This window comes from Arvicola amphibius, chromosome 6, assembly GCF_903992535.2.
Source record: "Arvicola amphibius chromosome 6, mArvAmp1.2, whole genome shotgun sequence".
Classification (NCBI taxonomy): Eukaryota; Metazoa; Chordata; class Mammalia; order Rodentia; family Cricetidae; genus Arvicola; species Arvicola amphibius.
In genome coordinates this window covers 99,366,771-99,392,011 of record NC_052052.2, presented here as the reverse complement: position 1 = coordinate 99,392,011, position 25,241 = coordinate 99,366,771, and the positions used below count along the sequence as shown (strand labels likewise).

Sequence of the window (25,241 nt, the reverse complement as noted above, 5' to 3'; positions counted from 1 at the left end):
CCTTGCAAAGAATAGATGTGGAACTCTCTTACTTGACAAATTGTAAAGATCTCAGTTAAGTTAAAGGAAGGATCTAATAAATCTTCAAGCCATTTACATTTATTGCAAAACTATATGAAGGAAACATAAAATTATGATAATAGAAAGCAGCTGTGTTCAATGAGATCTAAAATTTCACACACAAAAAAGATATTCATGACCACCAACATTGATAAGAGTATTGGCTCCCAAAGCCACTTTCAGGAGTCTTGAGATATGATTGTACTGGGACATACAAATACCAAAAATCCATCATCATATGGAAAAGTCTATGCATCTGAATATTTAGTGTGGACATCTAAGGCGAAAATGTTATCTCATGCCCTTTGAGACAAGATGGAAAAATGCTTTTGAAAGCGTGGTGCTTAACATCCAATCTAAAGCTACATTATTCTTTGGGAATTCCCAGTCTTTTGGGTCCAAGAAAAGAATAAAGTCCCGTCAAACCAGGTTGTAAATATTTCTGAGTAATAAAGATAAATGAATGCTTTGCTATCAAGACAATGAGATTTACACATTAATTTATGAAGAATGTCAAACTTGCCAGTTTTCTCTGACTTTCAGCTCCGTGTTCCCCTTCCTTCCTCCCACATCTGGACAATTTCTTGTTTTGTAAGCTAGGTCTATAAAAATCTCAAGCATCTATAAGATTTTAAATTCTGCATCTCAGATAACTTTTTCTGTATTCTTACATGACTATTAATTCATGTGAGATATTTTTCTACTTTAAATAAGAAATTAATTAACCAACATGAAATTAATCAAGATTAGAGAAAAATATGTATATACATAAAAATAATTTTCGGTTTACATCTATCTCTGACCCTTACTCAAGGCCATAAGTCAGTGAGTGCTAGCATAGCTCCCACAAACAAGCCTTCTGTCTGTGTTCTCAGTAGGACTTCTCCAGCACCTAACGCAAAGCCTGGCATAACCTCAATTAATTCTTGGCGGAGCAATAGGTAGTAGACTGAATGACACATCAGAAACATCATTTGGACAATGAAGGGCAAAGTTCAATGATGCTTCAGTCAAGAAAATGTGAGCAGAGGTTTCTGTTGTCACTAGAAAAGGTCAGCATTTGGTGCTACTTCTGTTCCCTGTGTTAGTAACACCACACACGCTTTTCTCTGATACGGAACATACCTTGCCAATAAAAGCTTCCGGGTCCTCCCACTATGAGGTCTCCATTCTGCAAAACAGAAGCATCCAGGGAACTTGTGGACAAGAATCCAAGTGTTTTAAAGAGCGTTGAGTCATTGCTGACAAGCAATGCTCTAACAGTTTATTTTTTGCAAAACCACACTTTCTTGAAGAGGACTTTAAACCACTTTTTCGTAAAGAGGACTTTAAACCACACTTTCATTGTACCTGAGGCCTGAAGGTTGTTTTCTCCTTTTCCCTGCTTTCAATTATTTAGCTTGTTATGTTAAATAATTTTAGTTTGACTCAGTTAGGCATGTTCACCTTGCTCTCTTGAGAACATATAAATTTGGGGGAAAGGCTGCTGGAGCTACAAGGCCTGCACATTGTTTGCAGCTGAATGGGCATAGTCTTTTGAAAACTTTAATGATAAAAACCCAAAAACTTAATTTCAGTTATTTTCAAGGCAACAATGATGTCTGATATATATATATATATATATATATATATATATATATATATATTTAAAATCATGTTCTTATTAAAGAGCATGAGATGGCAGTAAGAGCTGGAGACGCAGCTCAGTGGGTGGAGAACTTGGGTAGCAGTCGTGAAACCCAGGGCTTGGGTCCTACCACTACATCAATAGGATGGAATACTTGACACTTGTCATTCCAGCACTCAGGAGGTAGAGGCAGGAGGTTCAGAACTCCTGATATATATATAAATATATATATAAAATATATATATATAATATATATAAATATATATATAAATATATATATAAATATATATATATATATATATATATTTCCAGCAAGATGGCTCTGCAGGCAAAGGTGTTTGTCATCAAGCCCGACAATCTGAATTTGATTCTTACAACTCACGTGATAGGAGAGAAATGGGTCACCAGGTTCGTCTAAGCTCTCCACACTCTAAAAAGCCCTTCTCCCCAATAAGTAAAGAAATGTAAAATCATATTTTTAAAAAATCTGTAAACCCACCCTTTTTCAAAAGAGAAAGCAAAAACTCCAGATTATCAAGTGCGAGCAGCCCTGTTCTCTAGCTTCTGTCTGTAGCTTGCAGGGGAAAAATATCACAGCAAACAATCATAGAACATGCAATGACCAACAGTGAGACAGAAACGTTTATGGAATTGATTTCTGCTAATTTCAAAAGCATGGAATCATTTTCCTTCATATATTCATCAAATGATCTCTATTTTCTGAATGAATATATACATTTTAGTATGAATATGAAATTAAAGGAGCCAATTACAGCTAAGTGATAAAGTGACTGAATTATAGGTTCTTGTAATTTTTTAGAAATGCATTTTGAGATTTGCATTCAAACGACTAATGCTGGGAGTGGGAAGGAAGAGTGCCTTCAACCTGGATGCTTTTCCGTACTATTATCATGTTCATAGACTTAAACAGAAATAAAAAGTAAAATAGGAAAAAAACAAAAAATACTCAAGGAGAAGTTGCCAGATGTGATAGGCCCCAAAGCTTCTCTGGATGTTATTGTTTGGGGAATGGGTATGGGAATGACAGACAGAAAATCAAACAGTAGCCACAATGACAGGAAAATTCATCCAACCACAGACGCTGAGAGAGCAAAAATATTACCTTATAGAAGTCCAGACTAAAGCCTGCTTGGCAGTAACCTTGGCCCTCAGGATCAGCGTTGCCTGGAATGATCAAAACAAATACCTGCTATAACTTCATTTCTGAGAAGTATTTTAATAAGTAATACAGATTTTTTTGTTTTCTTCATATACCCCAAATCAAAGAGACCACTTTGTGTTTTATTTTTAAAATGCATTTCAGGCAATCTTAAGTTTATTTCCATCTATTTTCTGATCCTGACTATCACATCCATGCAGCAGTGAGATCGTGAGAGGTTATGACATTAGGTCTACTGAGCACAGGGCACACAAGCCCTTATCCAGCTAGGGAACATGTCAAAGTAAGGGTTTGTATCAGGGTGAATATGCAGATTCATTTCCAAAATAAAACCGCCATCTTCTGATTGTGTCCCAAAATGTCCATGTGGCAGTAATGTCTCCTTCGGCCACTCCTGATATGTCTGCCATTTCTACAGTGACTACTTGTGAAGATCACCCGAGTGCATGCTTTCTTCAGATAAAGATTTCCTTCTTCATGTACAGGCTGGCCTCATACTCTCTATGCTGCTGAAGATGAGCTTGCAGTTCTGAACCTCCTGCCTCTACCTCCTGAGTGCTGGAATGACAAGTGTCAAGTATTCCATCCTATTGATGTAGTGGTAGGACCCAAGCCCGGGGTTTCACGACTGCTACCCAAGTTCTCCACCCACTGAACTGCGTCTCCAGTTCTTACTGCCATTTCATGCTCTTTAATAAGAACATGATTTTAAATTGTTATACTGTGACAAGTTAGGCTAACTTGAAAACTGTGTTTCTGATTCTCATGGTCTCACAGGGGCACTGCAATGCTAATGTTCACAGAAGCGAGCCCCTCCTACAATGGTTTGTTTTGTATTCCCTATACTAATTGAAGACCCAGTGGGATTGCGTCACACATTTTTACAATCTTCAGGCTTTATAATGAGAATATTGACTCCGTGGAAATTGTTATTCAACTCTGTAGCAAATTAAGATCATACATTTACTCCCTACATCCTATACTTTGAAAGAGGCCCTGCGCCTTCTAACATACTTGAATTATAGACAAACTGTAGCTAAGTAGGGGTCCCTCTCCGTTATCCCAGTTAGATGAGAGCATGCTAATGATTCCACATTTCTTACTGAGGATATCATTTAAGTGCTACTTCAGTGAGAGAGAGAAAGGAGCCAGCATCACTGTAGGAAATGCCGATAGGCTGGGCATGCCCCATCCCAGAGTATCTTTCAAATGCACCTGGTTCTTCTGGCTTTCTAGAACCTTATCCATCTTCTGTCTTCCAACCAGTTCATAGCTCTCTTTTCTCCTATTGTCTCTGTGCAGAGACCCCTCCTGTTCTGTTTGTTAGTTGAAACAGAGTCTCATGCAACCCAGATTGCCCTGGAGGCTACCATGCAGCAGAGAATGGCCCTGAACTCCCATTCCTCCTGGCTCTACCTCCCAGTCAGAATTACAGGCATGAATCACTACACTTAATCTTATTCCCTTTGTGTTTAAAATACCTTACTACCGGATACAGTGTCTTTCACCAAATTCCTTCTTTCCTTTACACTTGTATGTCAATGTCTTTCACCAAAATTGTTCTTTCTTTTACAAGTGTATGTTAGGATTGGTGGTTATGAACTTTATAAGGTTCTCTAAAATCCCATCTATATAACCTCAATTTATGGGGTTCTAATTTTCTAGAAGTTCCATGATATAAAATTTCTACCCATCCAGAAATATATGACTGTATGATGTAGTCTATGTGAACCCATGTACATTGCGTTGATTATATTTAAGGAATGATTTATAAACACACAAACCTTCTTTAAAATCTACTTTTGAAATTGGTCCTTTATAACATAAATTATTCAGAAGAGAAGAAACCTGACCATTTTTTATTTTAAAACAAGACACCAAAATTTTTTTTTTAATCTCTAACTGAAAACGTCATTGAGAAAATAATCAACTCCCAGTGTTTGTTTTGAGTGGCAATTAGAGAAGAGTCGGGGTTCCTTGCTCAGCAAGTCTCTTTCCCTTTTCTCATTGAATTGTAATTTATGAGACCCCTAAGGAGTCTTTCTTCCCGGAACCTCAGAGTGTCTCTAAACAGTATGCCCCAGTATAAACTCAGGGACCCAGCCACACGTTCATTCACTGCCCGTGGTTGACTGCTAAAGTGAAACTGAAGGCCCGTGAGAACCGCCCTCACCTGAATTATGAATGACCATAAGAGCAGAAGGCACGCCATTCAGATAAACGAGCAGGCTGCCGCCTGCACCGCGCAGGGTGCCCCCTGGATCTTTTTTACAGGAGCAAAGCAAGACACTTCCTTCAGTTCCCTTTTGAAAAGGATATTGCTGATATTCCTCGTCTCTGATATTGACTGTATGCTCATGAACAAACAGGCTTTGTGTTCGTGTACTGTGAGCTTCTCAGCCATGACAGGAAGCCAGCTCTTTGGGTGATCTGGAGATGAGGAAGTGTGAGGGTATGTTTTAAAGGCCTTGGTGTGCCCTAGAGCTAAATGTTTCCTAATGAACTATTCCACAACTCCACCTAAGCTCCATTTCATATCGGCTCTGCGTTATTTCTACCTGGGAAAATAAGAAATAAAGAAACAGGCATGGTGATGTGCCCACAGAGCTCAAAATTCTTGGACACTATAGATGATACTTTTAGAAAATAGTTGAAGCTCATGCTGAAAGAGGCACCCAGCAGGCTGAGATTCTGTGGGCTATGACTTAGCCCAGGCTCTCAGGTCACAAGGACATAAAATATGAGGGCAGAATGAGACACAGTGACACTTCATGAGAGCCAGGAGAGTCTAAGTCATCAGGGCCAATGGGTATATGAAGGACACCATCATCTGCTGCTGTGAGGGAACCTCCAGCAAAGCCTGAGGGATAGGACACACACAGATGGAAGCCTTGGTGAGAAGCCTAGCATTGAATCTCTTTAGGGAAATAATGCTGGCCACTTATATGGTTTGGATCATGGCCACTTCCTGGCTGTTACCAGCGTTGATAATTCCTCCTTTCCCTACTCTCAATGACCTCTGCTGGAAAATCTTTCCTGTTACCCTTTCTGAAGATTTTCTCTTCTCTGTGTTCCTCCAGACTCCGGTCATTTCTTTACCTTTTCTGTTGAATATAGACCTAATTATTCACTCATACAACATTTTACTACTTGATATTTTGTTATGAATTTGTTTATTTTAGTTTCTTCCCTCTCTTTCCTACCAGAATGCCCGTTCTTTGGACGCTGTTGGTTTGCTTTCTCTAGCTCCTTGACACACTCACTCCCTGCGTATAGAATAGTTGGTGCCAATGCATTCAGTAAACACGTGTTAAATGAATAATGGAGTCTCATTCTCAACAAAGAACATTCATTTTAAAGCTGTTTAAGACCGTGTCTTTAATCTCAGGCCATTCTTCCTGCTCACACCTAGGAAATCATACTCCATTTCCTGTCAAAACCCTCACGAGAAACTCGGGTTTAGAAAGTTCAGGTTTGGTTTGGAGCTATAAATCCCAGTGGCTTCTTTATTAACCCTTTAAAGTCCCTTATCCATTCTTTGTCTTCACTGTTTTATCCTGATATTTGCTTACAGTCTTCCCCAAATTGATCTTGAATCAAAAAATATATTAATTAGTATGTAAAAGAGGGAAATTTTACTTGTACTTTTTAGGACAATCTCTAATAATTTCAGATGGAGTCTTTTAAAAATTAGTATTCTAAAATAAGTTACTCTAATATTCTTTGCAGTGATATTTTCTTCTCTATAGTGTGTTCCCATTAATTAGAAGAAGAATAAAAAGACCCCTTGTTGTTTCTCCTCATCTCACAATGATCTATCAAAAACTTAGAGAAATAGAATTTACAAAAGAATTCTGAGCTGATAATTGGTAATCACACTATCAGTCATGACTTCCCAGAATAATTCAGTGTCAGGGCCCCTAAGGAAAATGTTTGCTTTAAAGGAAACATTGCAATTGTGTGGTGGTGTATGCTTGCTTTCAGCACTTGAGATGCTGAGGCAGGAGACTAAGTAACTTGAGGTCAACCTGGTCTCCATTGCTAGTTCTAAGCCAACACAAGAGATATAGAAAGGATACTGTCCTGGAAGAACCCTAGGACTGCTGAATGAGATGTGGACTCTAAGCAGATGTAGTCTTTTGAGAATATAGAGGATTCAACATTTTAAGCAGAAAGTTTCCTATGCGGATAACAAGCACACAGCTGCCAAACAAAGCAACCACCATTAAGAATGAAGGCTACACAATGCTGCAGCCAGAAATGACTCCAGCCCGATCATCCTGATACGAACGTGCTTTCCTTAACAAGCAAGCTGGCCAATCAGCATCCTGTAGAACACAAAGTAGGGATTTTCTACAGAAATTGTCAGCTAGGGGACACAGTTATTCTACCAAATACTATCTAGAACTGACTTTTAAATACAGAAGAGTCAGAAACATAGCTCATGTGTGGATGCTTATTGCTAAGGCTGGTGATCCAAGACTCATATAGTGGAGAGAACCAACTCTTTATGGTCCAACTTCTATATATGTGCCGTGGCGTGTATGCCGCACATACACACAAAATAAGTAAATTTAATAAAACAAAAATAAATAAATCATGGTTGTTTGAACGAGAAAGGCTCCCATAGGCTTATATATTTGAATGTTTGGTCCTCTGTTAGTGGAACCGGGAAGGACTATGAGGTGTGGCCTTCTTGGAGGAGTTAAGTCACTGGGGGCAGGCTTTGAGGTTTCAAACCAAAGCATTCTCCCGGAGCTCTCGCTCTCTCTGCCTCCTTTGGGGATCAGCTGTAGTCTCTCGGCTACTGCTCCAGCACCATGCCTTCCTGCCTGATGCCGTGCTCTCCACCATGATGGTCATGGACTCATCACTGAAGCTGTAAGTCCCAATAAACTCTTATCCCCTCTAAGTTAGTCATGGTGTCTTATTATAGCAATATAAAGTATGATAGGCATAAATAAATACAGAATAGATGAGTGGAAATCTGAATCGCAGATATCACCTACCACAGCGGTCAAGCCTGGAGGCCTTTGAACTAAATTTTACTTTCAAGGAATAAAAACAACTCACTGTTGCGGCAAGGAGAGTGCTCAGCGTAAGCACTGAAGTTCTGGATCGCTACGTAGCATGTGCCAACAGGGTCCTTTGCTGGGTTAGGTTTCAGAGTTCTCCAGTGATACAAAGGGGCACAGGCCTGTGGACACCAAAGGCAAGAAACACAGTATTGGCGCAGGTTTCCCAGATAATGGCTTGATTTGAATTGCTAACTCGTGTAACTAAAGTTACAGGTAATTGTATTAAATTGTTAAGTGAACTAACTGGCCTTCAACTAGTTTTTAATATTAGCTCATTGAAAAATTATAAAAAAAACTATATATAAACAAAGGGATGAGCCTATTCTATGGCAGAATTTTTAATTAAATAAAAAAAAATGGTGGTGCACTCCTTTAATGCCAGTACTTGGGAGGCAGAGGCAGGTGGATTTCTGTGAGTTCAAGGCCAGCCTGGTCTACAAAGTGAGTTCCAGGACAGCCAGGACTGTTATACAGAAAAACCCTGTCTCAAAAAAAAAAAAAAAAAAAAAAAAAACCAATAAGGAAAAAAAAAGAAAAGAAAGAAAGAAAGAAAAAAATTGTTTCCTAAAAGTCAAAACCTCACATTTCCTATTCATTCCTTTAAAAAAAGGCCTTTGTACTAGCAAACAACATTCAAACACTGAATGAATTAACACTATGTCCTAAAATAACTCACTCCTTTCATTGTCTGGTCATTAATTTTTTTAAAACAGCTTTCAAATCAATAGACTTATGTAGGTTTATAAATCTCTGTTCTGTGCACTGCCTTGGTTTATCCCTGGAGCTGATCTTATGACTCTTAAACAATGACTGTCATATAAGTGGGCTACCTCCTTATCATAGCATTTTACTAGTTCAGATGTCATGGGTTTTATTCATGGAAAAACTGCAGGTCAAGAGCAGTGAGGATGGGCAAGCAGTCAAAGAGCACATGCTAATGACAGACAACACATTTCTAAGGTATTGTGACCACTACTCTGATTCTACTTGCTCTGTTAAACTCCAGTGGCCACAGATAACCTTCTTGATAGAGATGAATGACCCAGTCATTCCATAAATATATGTTTAATTCTAAAGTGGCAAAAACCCTGCAGGATATAAATAAACCATTCCACGATTATTTCCAGGTAAAATACAGAGCAGGGACGAGGAGAAGAATGCACACGCTGTCAACATGCGCTCACACATTAAGGCCTTGCTCAGAATTTATTTAACTGCTAGCCACACTGAACATGGAGCTTGCGTGTAAAATCTCCCTAATAAATAAATGCGTGCTGAATGGAATTAAATCCATGCCCTCTACATAGAAGCTGAAACACAGTTGTATAGCAGGTTATTATGAATTAGTTCTTACATGTTGGGTTTTATGGTATGTAATTTATTATATCAGATACTTATTTGATGACTTACTTACATGTTCTAATTTTAGGACTCTGATGAAATCAAAAACATACTTGTTAAATTATGCTTTGTGATGCCATTTCAAGGACTATATGAGGGAGAAATGACCCGCCTTCAAATTAGCTAGCTAAATATCAGGGATTTTTACCAGCAAAAGTTAATTTAAACAATGAGAAAAGTATGCTTCATTCATGGCATGATCTGATTTCTTCTTCTTTTAATTAATCTGTTTTATAAAATTTAGCACAAAAAATTGCAAATAAAATAAACATTACACACCAAAATTAACCAGAACCAATGTCTATACATCTCAATGACCAGCTAGAGTAGATATTCTGAAGCTGTGGAACTTCACCTTCGGTTTTATACTTTGACTACTAAATGTATTTTTAGGCATGTATCCACCACCAAAAATAAAAATTATGTGGCAGAATTAGAACTAGAAAAACAAATAGATTTATATCCTCTATCCAACATGACCTCTGTCCAACAACTGCACTGAGTCCTTTTACAAAAAACCCTCCAGATATATTAAAAAGTCATTCATTTCTCAATAACTTAGACACATAACTCTTAACAACAATAAGAGAATAAAATCAAAGTCATAGCATTTGAGAGCTGAGAGATCCCAACCTAAAAGTGGGGTTGTTTGCTTTTAAAATCATTAATGAATTCAAAAACATTGGTCAGCTGGTATTTTTAAAGGTCTTACTATTAAGAAAAACTTATCCCACAATAATGGATGAATATTTAAACAACCCTAGAGTCATTTTTCTAGACCTATTTTCTCTGGCTAGCGGGGGAATCTGCATAGGACCAATTTTAAATAGCCTTTTAAATTGATCTTGAACAATAAGGTGTTTACTCCTTCAGGTGTGGCTTTTAGTTTTGCATTTTTCCTAGTAATTTTTAAAGTGTTTGAAAATATCTGGAATTTTAGAAAAAAAGGTTTCATTCCCTATAGCTTTGAGCACATTTTGTAAAAATGGATTCTTTCATTTCAATCACTGACCGTCAGGTTGTATAGAACTCTATTCTTTAAGCAGCCAGTACGTCAACCAGCACACCCCTCTAGGAAAGTGTGTAGATAAAGCATTAAACCGTGTGATGCACAAGACAGGCAGCTCCCCGCGCCATTCATACTCACCACGACTTTTCCTTTGTGTGCTCTCACTGTTGCCCCAAACCATTGGTTTGATTTAAACTCTATAGGTTCCTTGGTTCCATTAACTCTGATTTTCCTGTTGTCTAACAAGAAAAATGAATGATGGCTAGTTTATTAAGTATGACAGCCAATTAAAATGACAGTAACCAATTGATAAGTTGAGACACCAGAAGAATGAATACCAGTCTTTCTTAAACTTATCTAAAAAGTTGGAAGAGGAACAAATATTTCCAAGGGGCAAAATTATCCTGATTATCAAAGTCAAACAAAGACCCTACAAGAAAAGAAGCACTTGCCATCATTTTATCCATGCAGATAAATCATTGTCAGTGTTCAGCATTCTGTCATGTTCAAAACTCTAGATAATTAGGGATGTCAGAAAGAGCACAACAGAAGCTATATATCACAAGTTAATATAATACTTCATAGTGTAAAGTTAAAACCTTAAATCTAGATCAGAGAGTTTATTTGTGTGTGTGTGTGTGTGTGTGTGTGTGTGTGTGTCCGTGCGTGCTTTTCTGTATGTGCACATGTGAACAGTGCCTACCAGGGCTGAAGGAGGGCATCAGAGCCCCTGGAACTGGAGTCAGAGGCACTTGTGAGCTTCCCCCATGTGGGTGCTATAAACTAAACCTGAATCTTCTGACCTTAACTGCTGAGTTATCTCCCAAAGATCCCACACTGTCCACATATATCCAAACAAAATGTTAGAAATGTATAGACTTATAAGACAAGAAAAAGAAAGGAAAGGCATCTAAATCAGAAAGGAAGAAAATAATTCTCTGTGCAGATAATATGGTCTTCTCTGTAGAAAACACTAAATACTCCAGAAAAATAATTAGAAATAAAATTTTGAGCCAGGCAGTGGCAGCACAGACCTTTAATCCCAGTGTTTGGGAGGCAGAGGCTGACAGATCTCTGTGAGTTCGGGGCCAGCCTGGTCTACAAAGCAAGTTCCAAGACAGCCAGCACAGTTACACAGAGAAACTCTGTTTGAAAAATTAAGGATTTTTATTTTAGTAAAATTGCTACAAAATTAGCAAATCGAAATCAGAGGCGTGGGGATATAGCTAAATGATAGAGTTGTTCTCAATATGTGAAGCCCTAGGGGTTATATTACAGCAACACATAATTGTGTTCATGTGCATGCAAACACACACACACAAACATACATACACAAACACACATACACACTAGAAATCAGAATTGACTATAGTGTCACAAATTTATAATCCAGTTCTGAGGAATTTGCGGCAATTTGAGGAATTTGAGAAGGAGAATTTGTGGCAACCTATGTTACACAGAGCTTTCAAAACCACCCTGGGCTGTGTAGGGAGACCCTAGGCATTTAAAAAATATCAGTACCATTATTATATACTAAAGAAGAACTATCTGTAAATGAATTAAAGAAAACAATAAAACACAATAGTATCAAATTTTCTGTACTAAATTTGTATCCAAAGCAAAACATTAGTATGTCAAAATGATAAAATATTGATGGAAGAAGCTGATGAAGACAAAAATCAATGGAAATGATAGCCTGCGTTCCTGTTGGGAAATTTGCTAATGTTAAAGTGACCATGACAATCAACATGATTACATACTTGATGTAATCTCTATAAAAACTCTAGTGAGGTTCTTCACAGAAAGAAAAACTCATAATGAAAAGCAAAGATCCCACATAGCCAAAGCAGTCATAAACAAAATAAACAAACCTGGGGACATCACTGTACTTAACTTTATTTTATTTTTTTAAATATTTGGTGGTTGTGAGCCACCATGTGGTTGCTGGGAATTGAACTCAGGACCTTTGGAAGAGCAGGCAATGCTCTTAACCTCTGAGCCATCTCTCCAGCCCTGTACTTAACTTTAAAAGACGATACACTGAATAACCATAGAAATTCCAGCACTATCACCCTGGCATAACATGATGGAGCGGGCAGAGATAAACTCGCACATTTTCAGTTTATCTAGCTGACCTGCAACAAAGGTAGTAAGAACATACAGCAGAAGAGACAGCTACTAAATAAATGGTTGAAACAACTAGACAACTCACATGCAGAAGAAAGAAATTCAACCCCTATCACACACAAACCGACATACAAACCCCACTCAAAAGGTATTCCAGCTGTCAACTGCCAGAGGAGTGAAGAGAAAGAGTTCATGGTGTGGGTCTCAGCAAAGATTTGTTTGGACATGACCCCAACAACACAAGCAACAGAGGAAAAATAGACAATGAAATTGTGTCAAATTAAGTGAAGATACCATCTATGGTGTTGAAGGAAATATTTGCAAACCATACACCTGGTAAGGGAATATCTCAACTGTAAAAATTCAAACAACTCAATAGCAAGACAACAATAACACTAATTAAAACTGAACAAAGAACCTGAACAAGCATTTCTCAAAAGAAAATGGAAAAATGGAAAATAGGTAAATGAAAAATGTGTTCAATATACTAGTCATCGGGGAAATGGAAATTCATATCACAGTGAGATCATGGGGTCTCATAGGATAGCAACTTGTGATATCAACTTACCTCAGGGGGAAAAGGGTATCACTAAAAAGACTGGAGCAAATTCTGGTGCAAATGTGAGAAAAGAAACCTTACACCCGGTGGGTATGGATATACACTGGTCTATCTGTCACAGAAAATAATATACACATTCTTTTAAAAGTTAAAAATGGAATGACCACAAATCCAGAAGCCCTTTTCCAATGTCTATATCCCCCTCAAAGGAGTGTGTCGATGAGCTAACCTCACTCCATACTCATGATGACATAACTCATAGTAGCCAAGATAGTGGGCACCAGTAGATAAATCAATAAGAAATGTGGTTCAAAAACACAGTAGATTATTTGACCTGATAAAAGAAGAAAATCCTGTAACACAGACCCAGAAAGACAAATATCATATGTACTCACTCATAAGTGGCTTTTAGACATAAAGCGAAGAAAAACCAGCCTACAATTCACAACCCCAGAAAACCTAGACAACAATGAGAACCCTAAGAGAGACATACATGGATCTGATCTACATGGGAAGTAGAAAGGACAAGATCTCCTGAGTAAATTGGGAGCATGGGGACCATGGGAGCGGGTAGAAGGGGAGGAGAGAGGAAGAGAGGGGATGGGAGAAAAATATATAGCTCAATAAAAACAATAAAAAGGAAGAAAATCCTATTATTTGTAACAATGGATTAATGATCTGAAATATATTTTTTCAGACACACACACACAGTGCATGAGCACAACTGTGAGTGGGATACAGAGGGAGCAAACTTATAGAAACCCATGGCACAGTGGTGTTTTTTAGAGGATGTGGAGGAGGCATGGCCAAAAGGAGACACGTTGTAGCTAGGAGGCAGATATTCTGAAGATTTATCAGATAGTATGGCGCCCAAAGTTTTTAATGATTTATTATATACTGGAGATTCTAAGAGGATAGATTTTGAATGTTATTATCAATAGTAAAATGTTAATGATGCTTGGTAACTATTGTTTGAACGATAAATGTTCCTTATAGGATCATGTAATTGAACACTTGGTTCAAAGGTGATGACAATGCTTCGGGAGGTCATTGTACAGCCTTGCTGGAGAAGGAAGGTCACTGGGGGAAGGCTTTGAGCATTAATAGCTACAGCCTACTTCCAGTCCCTACCCCCTGCTCCCTATGTGAAGATGAAACTCAGCCAACCTACTGCTCCTGCTCTTGTATGGACCCCATCATGATCGACTCTGTTCTACTGGAAGCATGAACCAAAACAAACTATCTTCCCAAAGTTGTTTATGGTTAGAGTGTTTTATAACAGCAACATACAAGTAACCAAAACACTGAAAGATACATTAAGTAGTTTGATTTGTGTTTTCTATAGTACATATACATCTATCATACATATAAATATATATATGTGTGTGTGTGTGATATAAAGTATCACATTATATACTATATATATGTAGTATGTATATATAATACCATATATATGTGTATATATAGTAGTACTACCTGTCAATCTAAATATATTTGAAAACTAATTTTAATACACTGTGGGAATGTCTTTTTAAGGGTAAGATACAGGATGGTTTTAGGACTGAGAATATGGCTCAGTTGAAGAGTGCCTGCTTAGCATGTGTCAGACTTAAGTTTGATCCCCAGCTCTGCAAAAATATAGCGTGCATGAGGGTAGCTTTCATTATACACAAACACCATGAAAATACATATAAGATACCTCACAACTTAAAGGATGCTTCCCCTTACATTTCACACTGCAGAGATAATTCTACCTCCCTCACAGTGTGGGTTCTGAGCATTCTGAATGTACATCTAAGTTACGGCTGATATGACACCAGATCATTGTCCTATGATCTTTGAAGAAAGCTGGCTAGTTTTCAATAGTAACAGGTGTAAAATTCTTCCCCCGGGGCTAGAATGAGTGCTCAGCCATTGAGAATTCTTGCTACCCATCCAAAGGACAAGAAGCAAACTCCCAGCACCCACTTGGGCCACTTGCAACCAACTACCCATAACTTCAGTTTCAGAGGATGCCGTATCCTCTCCTGGACTCGATGGGCACCCATTCACACAGGTGATATACACACAAGTAGAAACACACAGACATCACATAAGAAAAATAAGTCTTAAAAAAATACCCTTCTCCCTGGCCAGATGAGAACCAAATGTCTCAGTGTGCATCAGAAACCATCAAGAAAGGAAGCTCAGGACTTGGCTTTTAACTGAGTAACACGTGTCCATAATACCACAGTTTTCCATTCCCTTTGCAGATCTTGGCCTGATGCTAGATAAGGAGAAACTCAGCCCAAGTGTAACACACTTCAGGTCCTAATCCAAAGCAGCGACCAGTTCTTTTCCCCCGAGTCCTAGTCAACTGACGTGCCCCTTCGCTTCATCTGCCCCACTCCATGGTACGCTATAGTAATAGCTAAGGAATTCCTAAGGACATTTGTCCTCAGCCATCTTATCTGCATGTGTTTCCTCTCATACAGATTTTTATTTTTCTTTCTTGCCTCTCAAATAAATACATTACAAAATGAAGTTTTAAGTTCTATTAGGTAAGGCCAAAGTAAACACCTAATTAAGACTTCAGCAGAGTTTACTTATGACTACAGACATTTTTTAAAAAGAATAATGTATTCAATCTGAATCTAAAATTTACATTGTGACATGTTAGTAGAAAATCATGAATTTCCTTTTCAAAAATCTTAGCTTTGATGTTTCTAGGGTTTTTTTTAAAAGACAAGTTCTGGAAATTTTCACCCAAATGCACACAATGGGCAAAGAACCACAGCATCATGCAGTTTAAAGCCTGAAATGGAATTCATAAACACCGCCGTTGATGACTAGGCAGATGGGGGACCAAAAACTCAAGGCCAAGGAATCTTGCCTCCACTAACTGAGTGGTCTTGGCTGGTTGATTCAACCTTTGGGAGTTCTCAGTCCTTCTGTTTGCAGGTGACCAAAAGTCACCAAGTTCATAATCAGGAGTTGGCATGAAAGATATTTATAAGTTGACAGTCACATTAAGCAGAATCTTCTAGAAATCTGACCAAATGTCCATAATCCTTAAAAAGTAACTAATTAGAAACTTAGAAAGTCAATCTACAACTAAGAATTAGAAAGGAACTCACAGACACACAAGCATAATAGGTTATTATTAGTGATTTGTGGGGCTCAGGAATAAAATATGTGACACCTCACAAGATTGTCAATGTGGCTTTGATTAAGAATGGGGAGAAAGTACTGGAGTGGCTTTGAAATTTCTAACCTAGTAAAAAGTCAAGAAAAGGAGACTGGCAACTCAAACACTCACAGTTAAAAGAGATCCCCAATGGAATTAAGAGACTCGGGCTTCTGTAAGGAAGGAAGAAAATTACGAGGAACATAATTCTGGTTCCAAGTCTGGCTTTGTGTTGTGAGAATGGATTATGTGACTCTGTCTGGGTGTCTCTCAAGTATTTTTTTGTTTGTTTTGTTTTGCTATTACACATTGAACTGAATGATAACTTTATTAAGAGAGAAAACTGTGGTTATTTGGAGAAACAAATTTTTCTAGTTGAAGAATACCAATGAATGAGTTTTCTTGATTCCATTTCCAACTTAAACACTGTAATAGAGAAGATTCCTACTGCATCCGTCTCAATTTTCCCTGATCTGTTCTCATGGGGGGTATGTTATTCTTTCATTGATCCTGAACATCCACAAGCCATCTTTTAAAAAATTGTTTTGGGTCCACAAACTGACAGCAAGGCCCCTTTACAGAATGCAACACCCACACAACTCATTGAACATGGAGAGGTTGAGCCTGAGCCTACATAGAACCGTCACTACCATGTTCTGGTGTCTATGACATGGAAAGGTCCTCTGCAGGCTACCAAAAGAGAAAAGTAAACACCAACCCAAACACAAAACCTTTGGTCTACAATCTGCCCTTGCAAAACATGCTAGGGCAATGGCAGTACAAACCTTGTGGGAGTAACCAACCAAGGTCTGGTTTGACTTAAGGCCACTCCATGAGATGGAACATGCACCTGACATTGCTTGGGTGGCCAAGAACCAGAGTCGAGATAGCCTAGAGTTCTAGGGTAAATCTAAATATTACTCACCTTTTTTTTTCAGAAAAGTAACGATATAATGACTTCTTATGATAGTCTGCTACTCACTGCTCAGTGCCTTATTCAGCCATCACTAGAGAGGCTTCCTGCTGCAGCATATATAGAGACCCACAGCCAAACATTATGGAGAGAGAGAGACCTTGGAACACAGAGCTCTAAATGAGATGTCTCCATCAAATCTCTCCCCCCAGAGCTCAGAGTATCCCATGGAAGAGAAGGAAAAGGATTTGGGGAGACAGAGGATGGAGGATACCAGAAGAAGAAAAACCTCTAAATCTACTGAACAGAGCTCATATGAACTCAGAAAATGAAGCAATAATCACAAGATCTACATGGCTCTGCACCAGTCCTCTGTGTGTGTTTGTGTGTATGTGTGTGTGTGTATGTGTATTATAACTTTCAGTTTAGAATGTTTATGGGGTTTCTGAATCTATAAATATGTGGGTCTCTGATTCTTGTGACTTCTCTTGGGTCTCTTTTATTTTTCTGTTGGCTTTTCTTATCCAACTTCAATATGATGGCTTCCATTTTATCTTGTCATATTTCATTTTCTTATAAAACCATTGTTTGGGGCTGGTGCTGTTGCTTAGTGGGAAAGGTGCCAGTCACAGAAGCCTGAGTTCTTTCACCCAAGTCCTAGAATCAACGTAGAGGTGGGACAAGAGAGCTTGTTGCAGAAGAGTTGTCCTCTTCTACTTGTGTGCCCACAAACACACACATCATATACATACACAATAAGAACACAATTTACAGTAATTAAACAAATAAAAATTCTGTTTCACAAGGGAGAAACAAACTTGATCAACAAGTAATCTAATGAACTGAGCAGATAGCTCTTAGAAGACAAAATAAAGATGGCCAAAGATCATTTGAAAACAAATTCTACATTTTTAACCACGAGAAAAAGGCAAATGAAAACTGCACTGAGATTTCAGGTCTTAGTAACCAGATGGCTGTCGTCAGGAAAACAGATAAAAAATGCTGGCAAGACTGCAGGAGAAATGAAACTCACATACACTCTTGGTTAGAATGTAACATGGCGGGGCTCCTATGGAAACCAGCGGCCACATGATCCGGTAACACCACTCCTGGGTGTTTACCAGGATTCTAAGTCAGCATTTCACAGGGATGCTTGTACAGTTGTGTTTATAGATGTATTATCCACAAGAGCCAGGATAAGGGAAGTCTAGATGCCCATCCACAGGTGAGTGGATAAACAAAATGTGGCACAGCCACACAATGAGATTTTATTCACTTGGAGTGTGAAATTATGTACTTTGTAGGAAAACGGGTGGAATTGGAGACTATCACACTAAATGAAAAAAAAAAACAGGCAAAGAAAGGTGAATATTTTTTCCTTATTTGAGGAATCTAGACTTAATAATAAATATGTATTTATATATACACACACATATATATATTACATATACATATGAAAGTAGAAATAGGATTACAAAAAGGAAAAAGAAGTCTGAAGAGAGTGGAGGCAAGAACAGTAATGACGAGAAAGAAAGGTAAACTATGACATATTTTCATTATGAAATATCAAGGTAAATACGCATGCATGCATTTATGACAGAAAGAATTCTGGGGGAACAGAAGGGGATCAGTGAAAATATTGAGGAGGGAGGATGATGATGGTTGGACAATTTTGAGTAAGGTACAGTAAGCATGGAAGTGATGTAATAAAATCAACAAATTTGTTCACTGAAATTTTTAAAGATTGTATAAAGGAATATATACAGGTATATAGAAATACACATATGCATTCAATAATAATTGATGGAAATGGGCCATGAATTTCAAGGAAAGTGGAGAGGGTACAGGGGAGGATTAGAGGGAGGAAAAGGAGTGGGAAAATGTGATTAAATGACAATTTCAAAAATTATAATTTTTCTCACTTTAGTTTGAGCCTGGTGAAACAGGCATCTATTCCTCCTACTTGGTAGGCCAACGCGGGAGTCTCAAAAGTTTGAAGAGTTCCCGGACTTCAGAATGGGATGAAGCACACAGCCTGGGTACCTTACTGAGACTTTCTCTAAAGAGAAATCTGAGAACAGAATTCATTGGTAGAGCCTTTGCCTACCTCATGTGAGGCTCAACCTCCATTGCAACAGAAACACACATTCCAACCATTGTAATTTCACATTTCTGGTAAATAACATGTTCGGTTGGTGCTGAAAGTGATCTCTCCTAAGTTCTCATCTTCCTCTTCAGAATGAGATTCTTTCATGCCAATTGGCGTGACCCAGGGTGCCACATATCCATCTACCACATACTGTCTACCTACCCTACTATCACACCATATCTACCTACCACACAGTACCTACCTACCATACTATCATACCATATCTACCTACCACATACTGGTGCTCAATGAGCCTTCCATACATGGAAGATGGCTTTGATATAGTTGACCTGACCTTTACTAAAAGTAGCCCCAGGCTATAGCTCTCACTACTCATCACCGCTTCTACCCGTCTAGTCTCCTTTTCCTTTTACGTCAAGAACTAAACCCTGGAAAACACATTTCTAGGACTTTCTTATGAGGAGGATTCAGGATGAACAAGAAGAGGGAAACAGGGAGCCTGTTCCTTTCTGATATACCTGCAGGCAGACTCTTAGTGGCTGGTGGCAGATGTGATGCTTCATCACGTGTCCAAGCCACTCCCAGATGTTGTCCTGACATCCAAGTCTTTGGTGTGCTTTGGTCAGCTGGGATCATGTTCTATATCTCCGCACTTCTAGATTCCATAATCCATGGAAGCTGCTCTCTTTCCCGGGGTGTACAAGTCTCTCAGCTGCTATATTAATTTCTTCCCCAATCATAACAGGCAAAATGGACTCTATTTTCCTACCCATATCCAAACCCAACCCTAACTGATGCACTAATGACAAAACAGAACATTTAGGGTAGGTTTTATGCCCTTTGAAGCAGAAGAGAGCATTGTCCGCCCCAGAAACCTCAAAAAGACCACTCAATCTTAGGAACTTTCTAACATATTATAAATGACAGGTGAAACAAAGTCCAAAGACAGGAAATATTAGCCAAGTAACTATGCAGAATTTAAAGTTTTCTAAGTGAAAAGAGAGTATTTAATAAATAAAATTTATAAAAGTTAATAAATAATGAAATTCCATGTGATATTTTTTCAAGAGAAGCAACATTATAATTAATATATAAAAGAATTCACAAGTCAATACACAAAAGATAAAACTTCAATGGGAAAACCAGTTGATGAGAATATAAACTAATTCAGTCACCATGGGAAACAGTATAGGGATTCCTCCAAAATCTGAGAATACCTTTATCATATAACCAAATTTATTCTGCTCCTATGTATTCACCCAAAGGACCACAGTCCAATGCATCACAAAGATACGTGCACATCCCTGGAGTTCACAGTAGCTAAGTTATTGAACTAACCTAACTGTCCACTAACAGAAGAATTTGATAAAGAAAATGTGGATATATACATGGGAGAGTTTTTCTGTCATAAAGAAGAACAGAGTTATGTAAATGCTGGCAGAACTGACAATATCACAGATTTCTCACATTCGTAAGCATTACAATTCCTTCTCTGCCCATGCCAACTTCCTCCTCTAGCTGTGCCACCATCATGAATTGTGTGATTGTCTAACAAGAATGCTGGAGTAAAGGAGACAGCTCAGGCAACAAAGTGCTAGATATGCAGCAGAAAGAACTGGATCTGATCCTCCTCAGCCATGTGAAAGACACGTGCTGTGGCATGCCACATTATCCCAGCACTGAGGAGGTGGGAACAAGAGGGTCCTTTGATTAGCTAGTCTAGCCAAATTGGCGAGCTTCAGGCTCAACGAGAGATCCTGCCTCAAAAACTCAGGTGAAGAACAATTACAGGAGACAGCTGACCTCTACCACTGGCCTCTGTGTGCACTCAACACACATGCACATAAGCAAACAATCTCATGAAAAATATATATCCAGGCTCTGCATTTGTCAAGGACAGGACAATAAACGTCTTAGGCACTGCAGCCCTTCCGCAGTTCTTTATTACAACCGCCTAGTACTACACTCGGAGCCAAATCAAACCACAGCCAGAACAGAGGAAAGTGAGCTTGGCAGAACTGCGAGAAAATTTTAATGTATGAGCACAGAAATTTAAAATCCATATGATTTTAATATGTGATAAAATTTTCTTTAAAGTGTTAGCCACTTAGAACTTTGATAGTACTCATAGTTTACAGACTGTGCAATAATAATAATAATAATAATAATAATAATAATAATGAAAAGATGGAGCAAAATCTAGTTATAGTTTGCTAACATTTGATAGATTATTCTTTTAACTGATAAGTGGCATTCTGTAATCTCTAGGTAGCTGAGTGTGTTTGTGTTTTGCATTTAATAAATCTGTGAGAGACAGCCACAAATGGCTAGCTAGCTAGACTGATGCACATGTATATAGAAACATAGGTGCATGGGTGAACAGGTGGATGGACAGACAAACATAAATCTAATTCATTCCTTTAAATTCTTATATAGTATTATATCCCACTAGATAACCACGTACGTGTTTGGTATCTATTTCACCTGCATACACGTGGACTCTAAGCATCCTTGTAAAAATCTATTTCATCTGATAAAGTAACTGTAATTCCCAGGCCCACCAGCAGAGCAAGGGAGAGGAGCATCTGCTACTCAAGACAGCTAAGGTTTTCCTAGGAACCTGGCTAGGAAAGGGCACCTTACTTATTTATTTTTTTATTTATGTTCCTGAATATAGTAACTTTGATCACCTTTATATGTTTGTGGACAATTCATTCTTCCCTGTTAAGTTTGTTTATTGGCTTTACTGATGGATAATAATCAATGTGTGTGTGTGTGTGTGTTACATATGCCCTCTCTCATTTTTTTCTTTTTTCTTTTTTGCCTTTTAACTTTATGAGGTTTATGATCCATGTTGAATTTATTCCTATATGCTGTGCTTATTTCATCATGAAAAGTAATGGGTCCCAACACCATTGTATTGGTTACTTTTCTTCTCACTGTGACAACAAAATAACTGACAGAAGCTACTGAAGGGAGAAAACATGGGTTTTGGTTCACTGTGTCAGAAGACTTCAATTCATTTGGTGAAGAAGCCATGACAATAGGCAGGCTCTGCATGTCAGGGGAGCATAGATTGGTTGGTCACAAACTATCAACCAGGAAGCAAACAGAACTAGATTGAAACTAAGGCTGGGTTCTACTTTCAAAGGTTTCCCATCCCCCACAGAAACCCACTTTTGCCAGCCATGTCCCATCCCCTGAAACTTCTACAACTTCCTATAACTGTGTTCTACTGGGAGCTAAGTGTCCAGACACAGGAGTCTGTAGGACACATTTCACATTCAAACCATCACACAAACTAGAACAATCATTTATTAAAAATTCAATCTTTTTTGTTTGTTTGTTTGTTTGTTTGTTTGAGACAGGGTTTTTCTGTAGTGTTGGAGCCTGTCCTGGAACTCACTCTAGACCAGACTGGCCTTGAACTCACAGAGACCCGCCTTTCTCTGCCTCCCCAGTGCTGCGATTAAAGGTTTGTGCCACCTTTTTGCTCAATGGTGGCTATTATATCTCTGGGGCAGAGAGAAAGAGATAAAAAAGAAAAGACCCCTTATGTGGCCTAGGGGGCAACATAGATTCCATGCTGCCTCAAACTCCTTCAGCTATGATTTTTGATGGTTTGTCCTGTGAATATACCCAGCCTTTAAGACTCTCCCATTGCCATTGCTCTTCCTGATGTCTGGAATGTTCTTTGCATTGTGCTTGCCCATGGCTGATTCCTCTTCATCACTCAAGTAAAAGTTAAAACAGCTGCTTCCCTATGACACACATTTCCTAAATCACCTGACTCTTGGCGACTCTCCTGTCCTTTGCAACAGTTTTTTCTTACAGCACTGACCACTGTCTGAGATGATGGTATCTTAGTCTCCACGTGTATTGACTCTCCCTTGACAACATGCTTTAATTCCATGCATAGAGACTATCCTGTCTCTCCTCTGCAGTTTCCTCTTCTTGAATAATTCATGGCACCCTGTAAGCCATCCACAAGTGCTTACTGAATGAATGCAGTTCCCATGCACTCATTCAGAAGTTTTCCCAGGATAAATTATTCAGTACAATTTCACTTTCATTGAAAAAGTAAGTGTGCCTAAGTCGGAGTTGGGGAGATTGACATTTCCTGTTAATGTATTTCTCTAGCGTGGAGATAAGGACAAACCTGACGATACCCTGAAAAGACACGTAGCCAAGCTGAGAAACACAGATGGGTGTCAGCAAACAGCAATGCTGTTTTCTGGGCTGTGCATGAGCTCCCCTAAAATTTGATATTTGGGCAGTCTGGGTAGAGATCCCAGTGAGTGGCAAAGTCTACCAGCTTTAGGTCTTTTTATTTTGGGAAATATGCATTTCAGAGCAAGAGTTGGGTGCAAGGCTGCAGAACGCAGTACACAAATGAGTAAAAGCAGATTTCTCCAGTGCGTTCAGTGGAATGAGAAAACCTGACGCGAGGCTAGATCACCAGGGGAAGGGGCGGGAAAGCTGACGCGAGGCTAGATCACCAGGGGAAGGGGCGGGAAAGCTGACGCGAGGCTAGATCACCAGGGGAAGGGGTGGGAAAGCTGACGCGAGGCTGGATCACCAGGGGAAGGGGCGGGAAAGCTGACGCGAGGCTAGATCACCAGGGGAAGGGGCAGGAAAGCTGAAGCGAGGCTAGATCACCAGGGGAAGGGGCAGGAAAGCTGAAGCGAGGCTAGATCACCAGGGGAAGGGGCGGGAAAGCTGAAGCGAGGCTAGATCACCAGGGGAAGGGGTGGGAAAGCTGACGCGAGGCTGGATCACCAGGGGAAGGGGCGGGAAAGCTGACGCGAGGCTAGATCACCAGGGGAAGGGGCAGGAAAGCTGAAGCGAGGCTAGATCACCAGGGGAAGGGGCAGGAAAGCTGAAGCGAGGCTAGATCACCAGGGGAAGGGGCAGGAAAGCTGAAGCGAGGCTAGATCACCAGGGGAAGGGGCGGGAAAGCTGAAGCTGCACAGGTGTGACCTAACATTTCACCAGATGGGACAATTTGGGGAAATTACACAGCTCTCGATTTCAACTTGGAAAAACAATAAGTTTGGCTCTAGCCTTCACTTATCACTTCCAAGTCTGTCACCTCAGGGACTTTCTTCAAGCTGGTGCAGGAGCTGTCCAGACAGTTTTGATCAAGAAAGGGGAAAGAAATCTTTCAACATTTAAATCTTGATCATCATCAAATGTGTGCTGTAAAGGTTGCGTTTAAGTCGGACTTCTGCACGTGAGAATGAAGAATACTCATATGCAAAGTTCAAGATAAAATGATGGCGTCAGATAATCCCTCGTCTAAAAGAAACAAGCTCAAGATAAAAGCATGAGGCAGGTTTTATGTCACAGAAAATTAAACTTCCAGATGAATTACTCTCAATCTCCCCCCTCCCATTAAAATGCTAAAAGAAAGCTCTGGGGCTCCATTCTTGATTGTGGGGAGTTCTCAAGTGTTTAAATAAATTTCTGACTCTTTTCTGTCTCTGACGCTCAGGGGAGGTTTTATTCTGATTGAATGATATGGTGTCAATCACTGGGATTGTTGATTCAACTCACATACGCATTCTCCATGTAAGTAGGTATGTACGTATCGTGCAAACACGCATGCGGTATGACTGAATGTCATACTTTTGCCTGCCAGATTGCGTTTCCATGCCCTGCTCTCCATACCAGAGGACACAGACTTTATCTGATCTCCATGTCCGAGGCTTCCCTTACCTACCTTCCTGTAGCTCTCTCCTGATTCCTTTTTAGTTCCATCCTGCTTTCTCTGTCTCTGTCTCTGTCTCTGTCTCTCTCTCTCTCTCTCTCTCTCTCTCTCTCTCTCTCTCACACACACACACACACACACACACACACACAGCAATCCTTTCTTATCTCCGACTTCTCTAAATCGTTTCCTTAAACCTGTTTTTACATGGCAGCCTCAGCGGCACATCTTGCAGTCCCCTCACTTGGGTGGTAAGGGCAGGAAAGTTATGATTTTGAGGCCAGCCTAAGCTAACTAGTAA

The 25,241-nt window shown here is 39.2% G+C and overlaps 1 protein-coding gene across 1 annotated transcript in view; it reads right to left on the bottom strand.

Annotated features, from left to right (window-relative positions):
- Positions 1-25,241, bottom strand: part of Itga8 (integrin subunit alpha 8) — a 176,573-nt gene that overhangs the window by 134,973 nt on the left and 16,359 nt on the right. Inside the window, exons 3-6 of the mRNA XM_038333456.1 lie at positions 10,494-10,594; positions 7,941-8,064; positions 2,811-2,872; positions 1,186-1,231 (exon numbers count right to left, since the gene is read on the bottom strand). Coding sequence (XP_038189384.1) covers positions 1,186-1,231; positions 2,811-2,872; positions 7,941-8,064; positions 10,494-10,594 — 333 coding nt within the window. The remainder of the gene's footprint in view (positions 1-1,185; positions 1,232-2,810; positions 2,873-7,940; positions 8,065-10,493; positions 10,595-25,241) is intronic.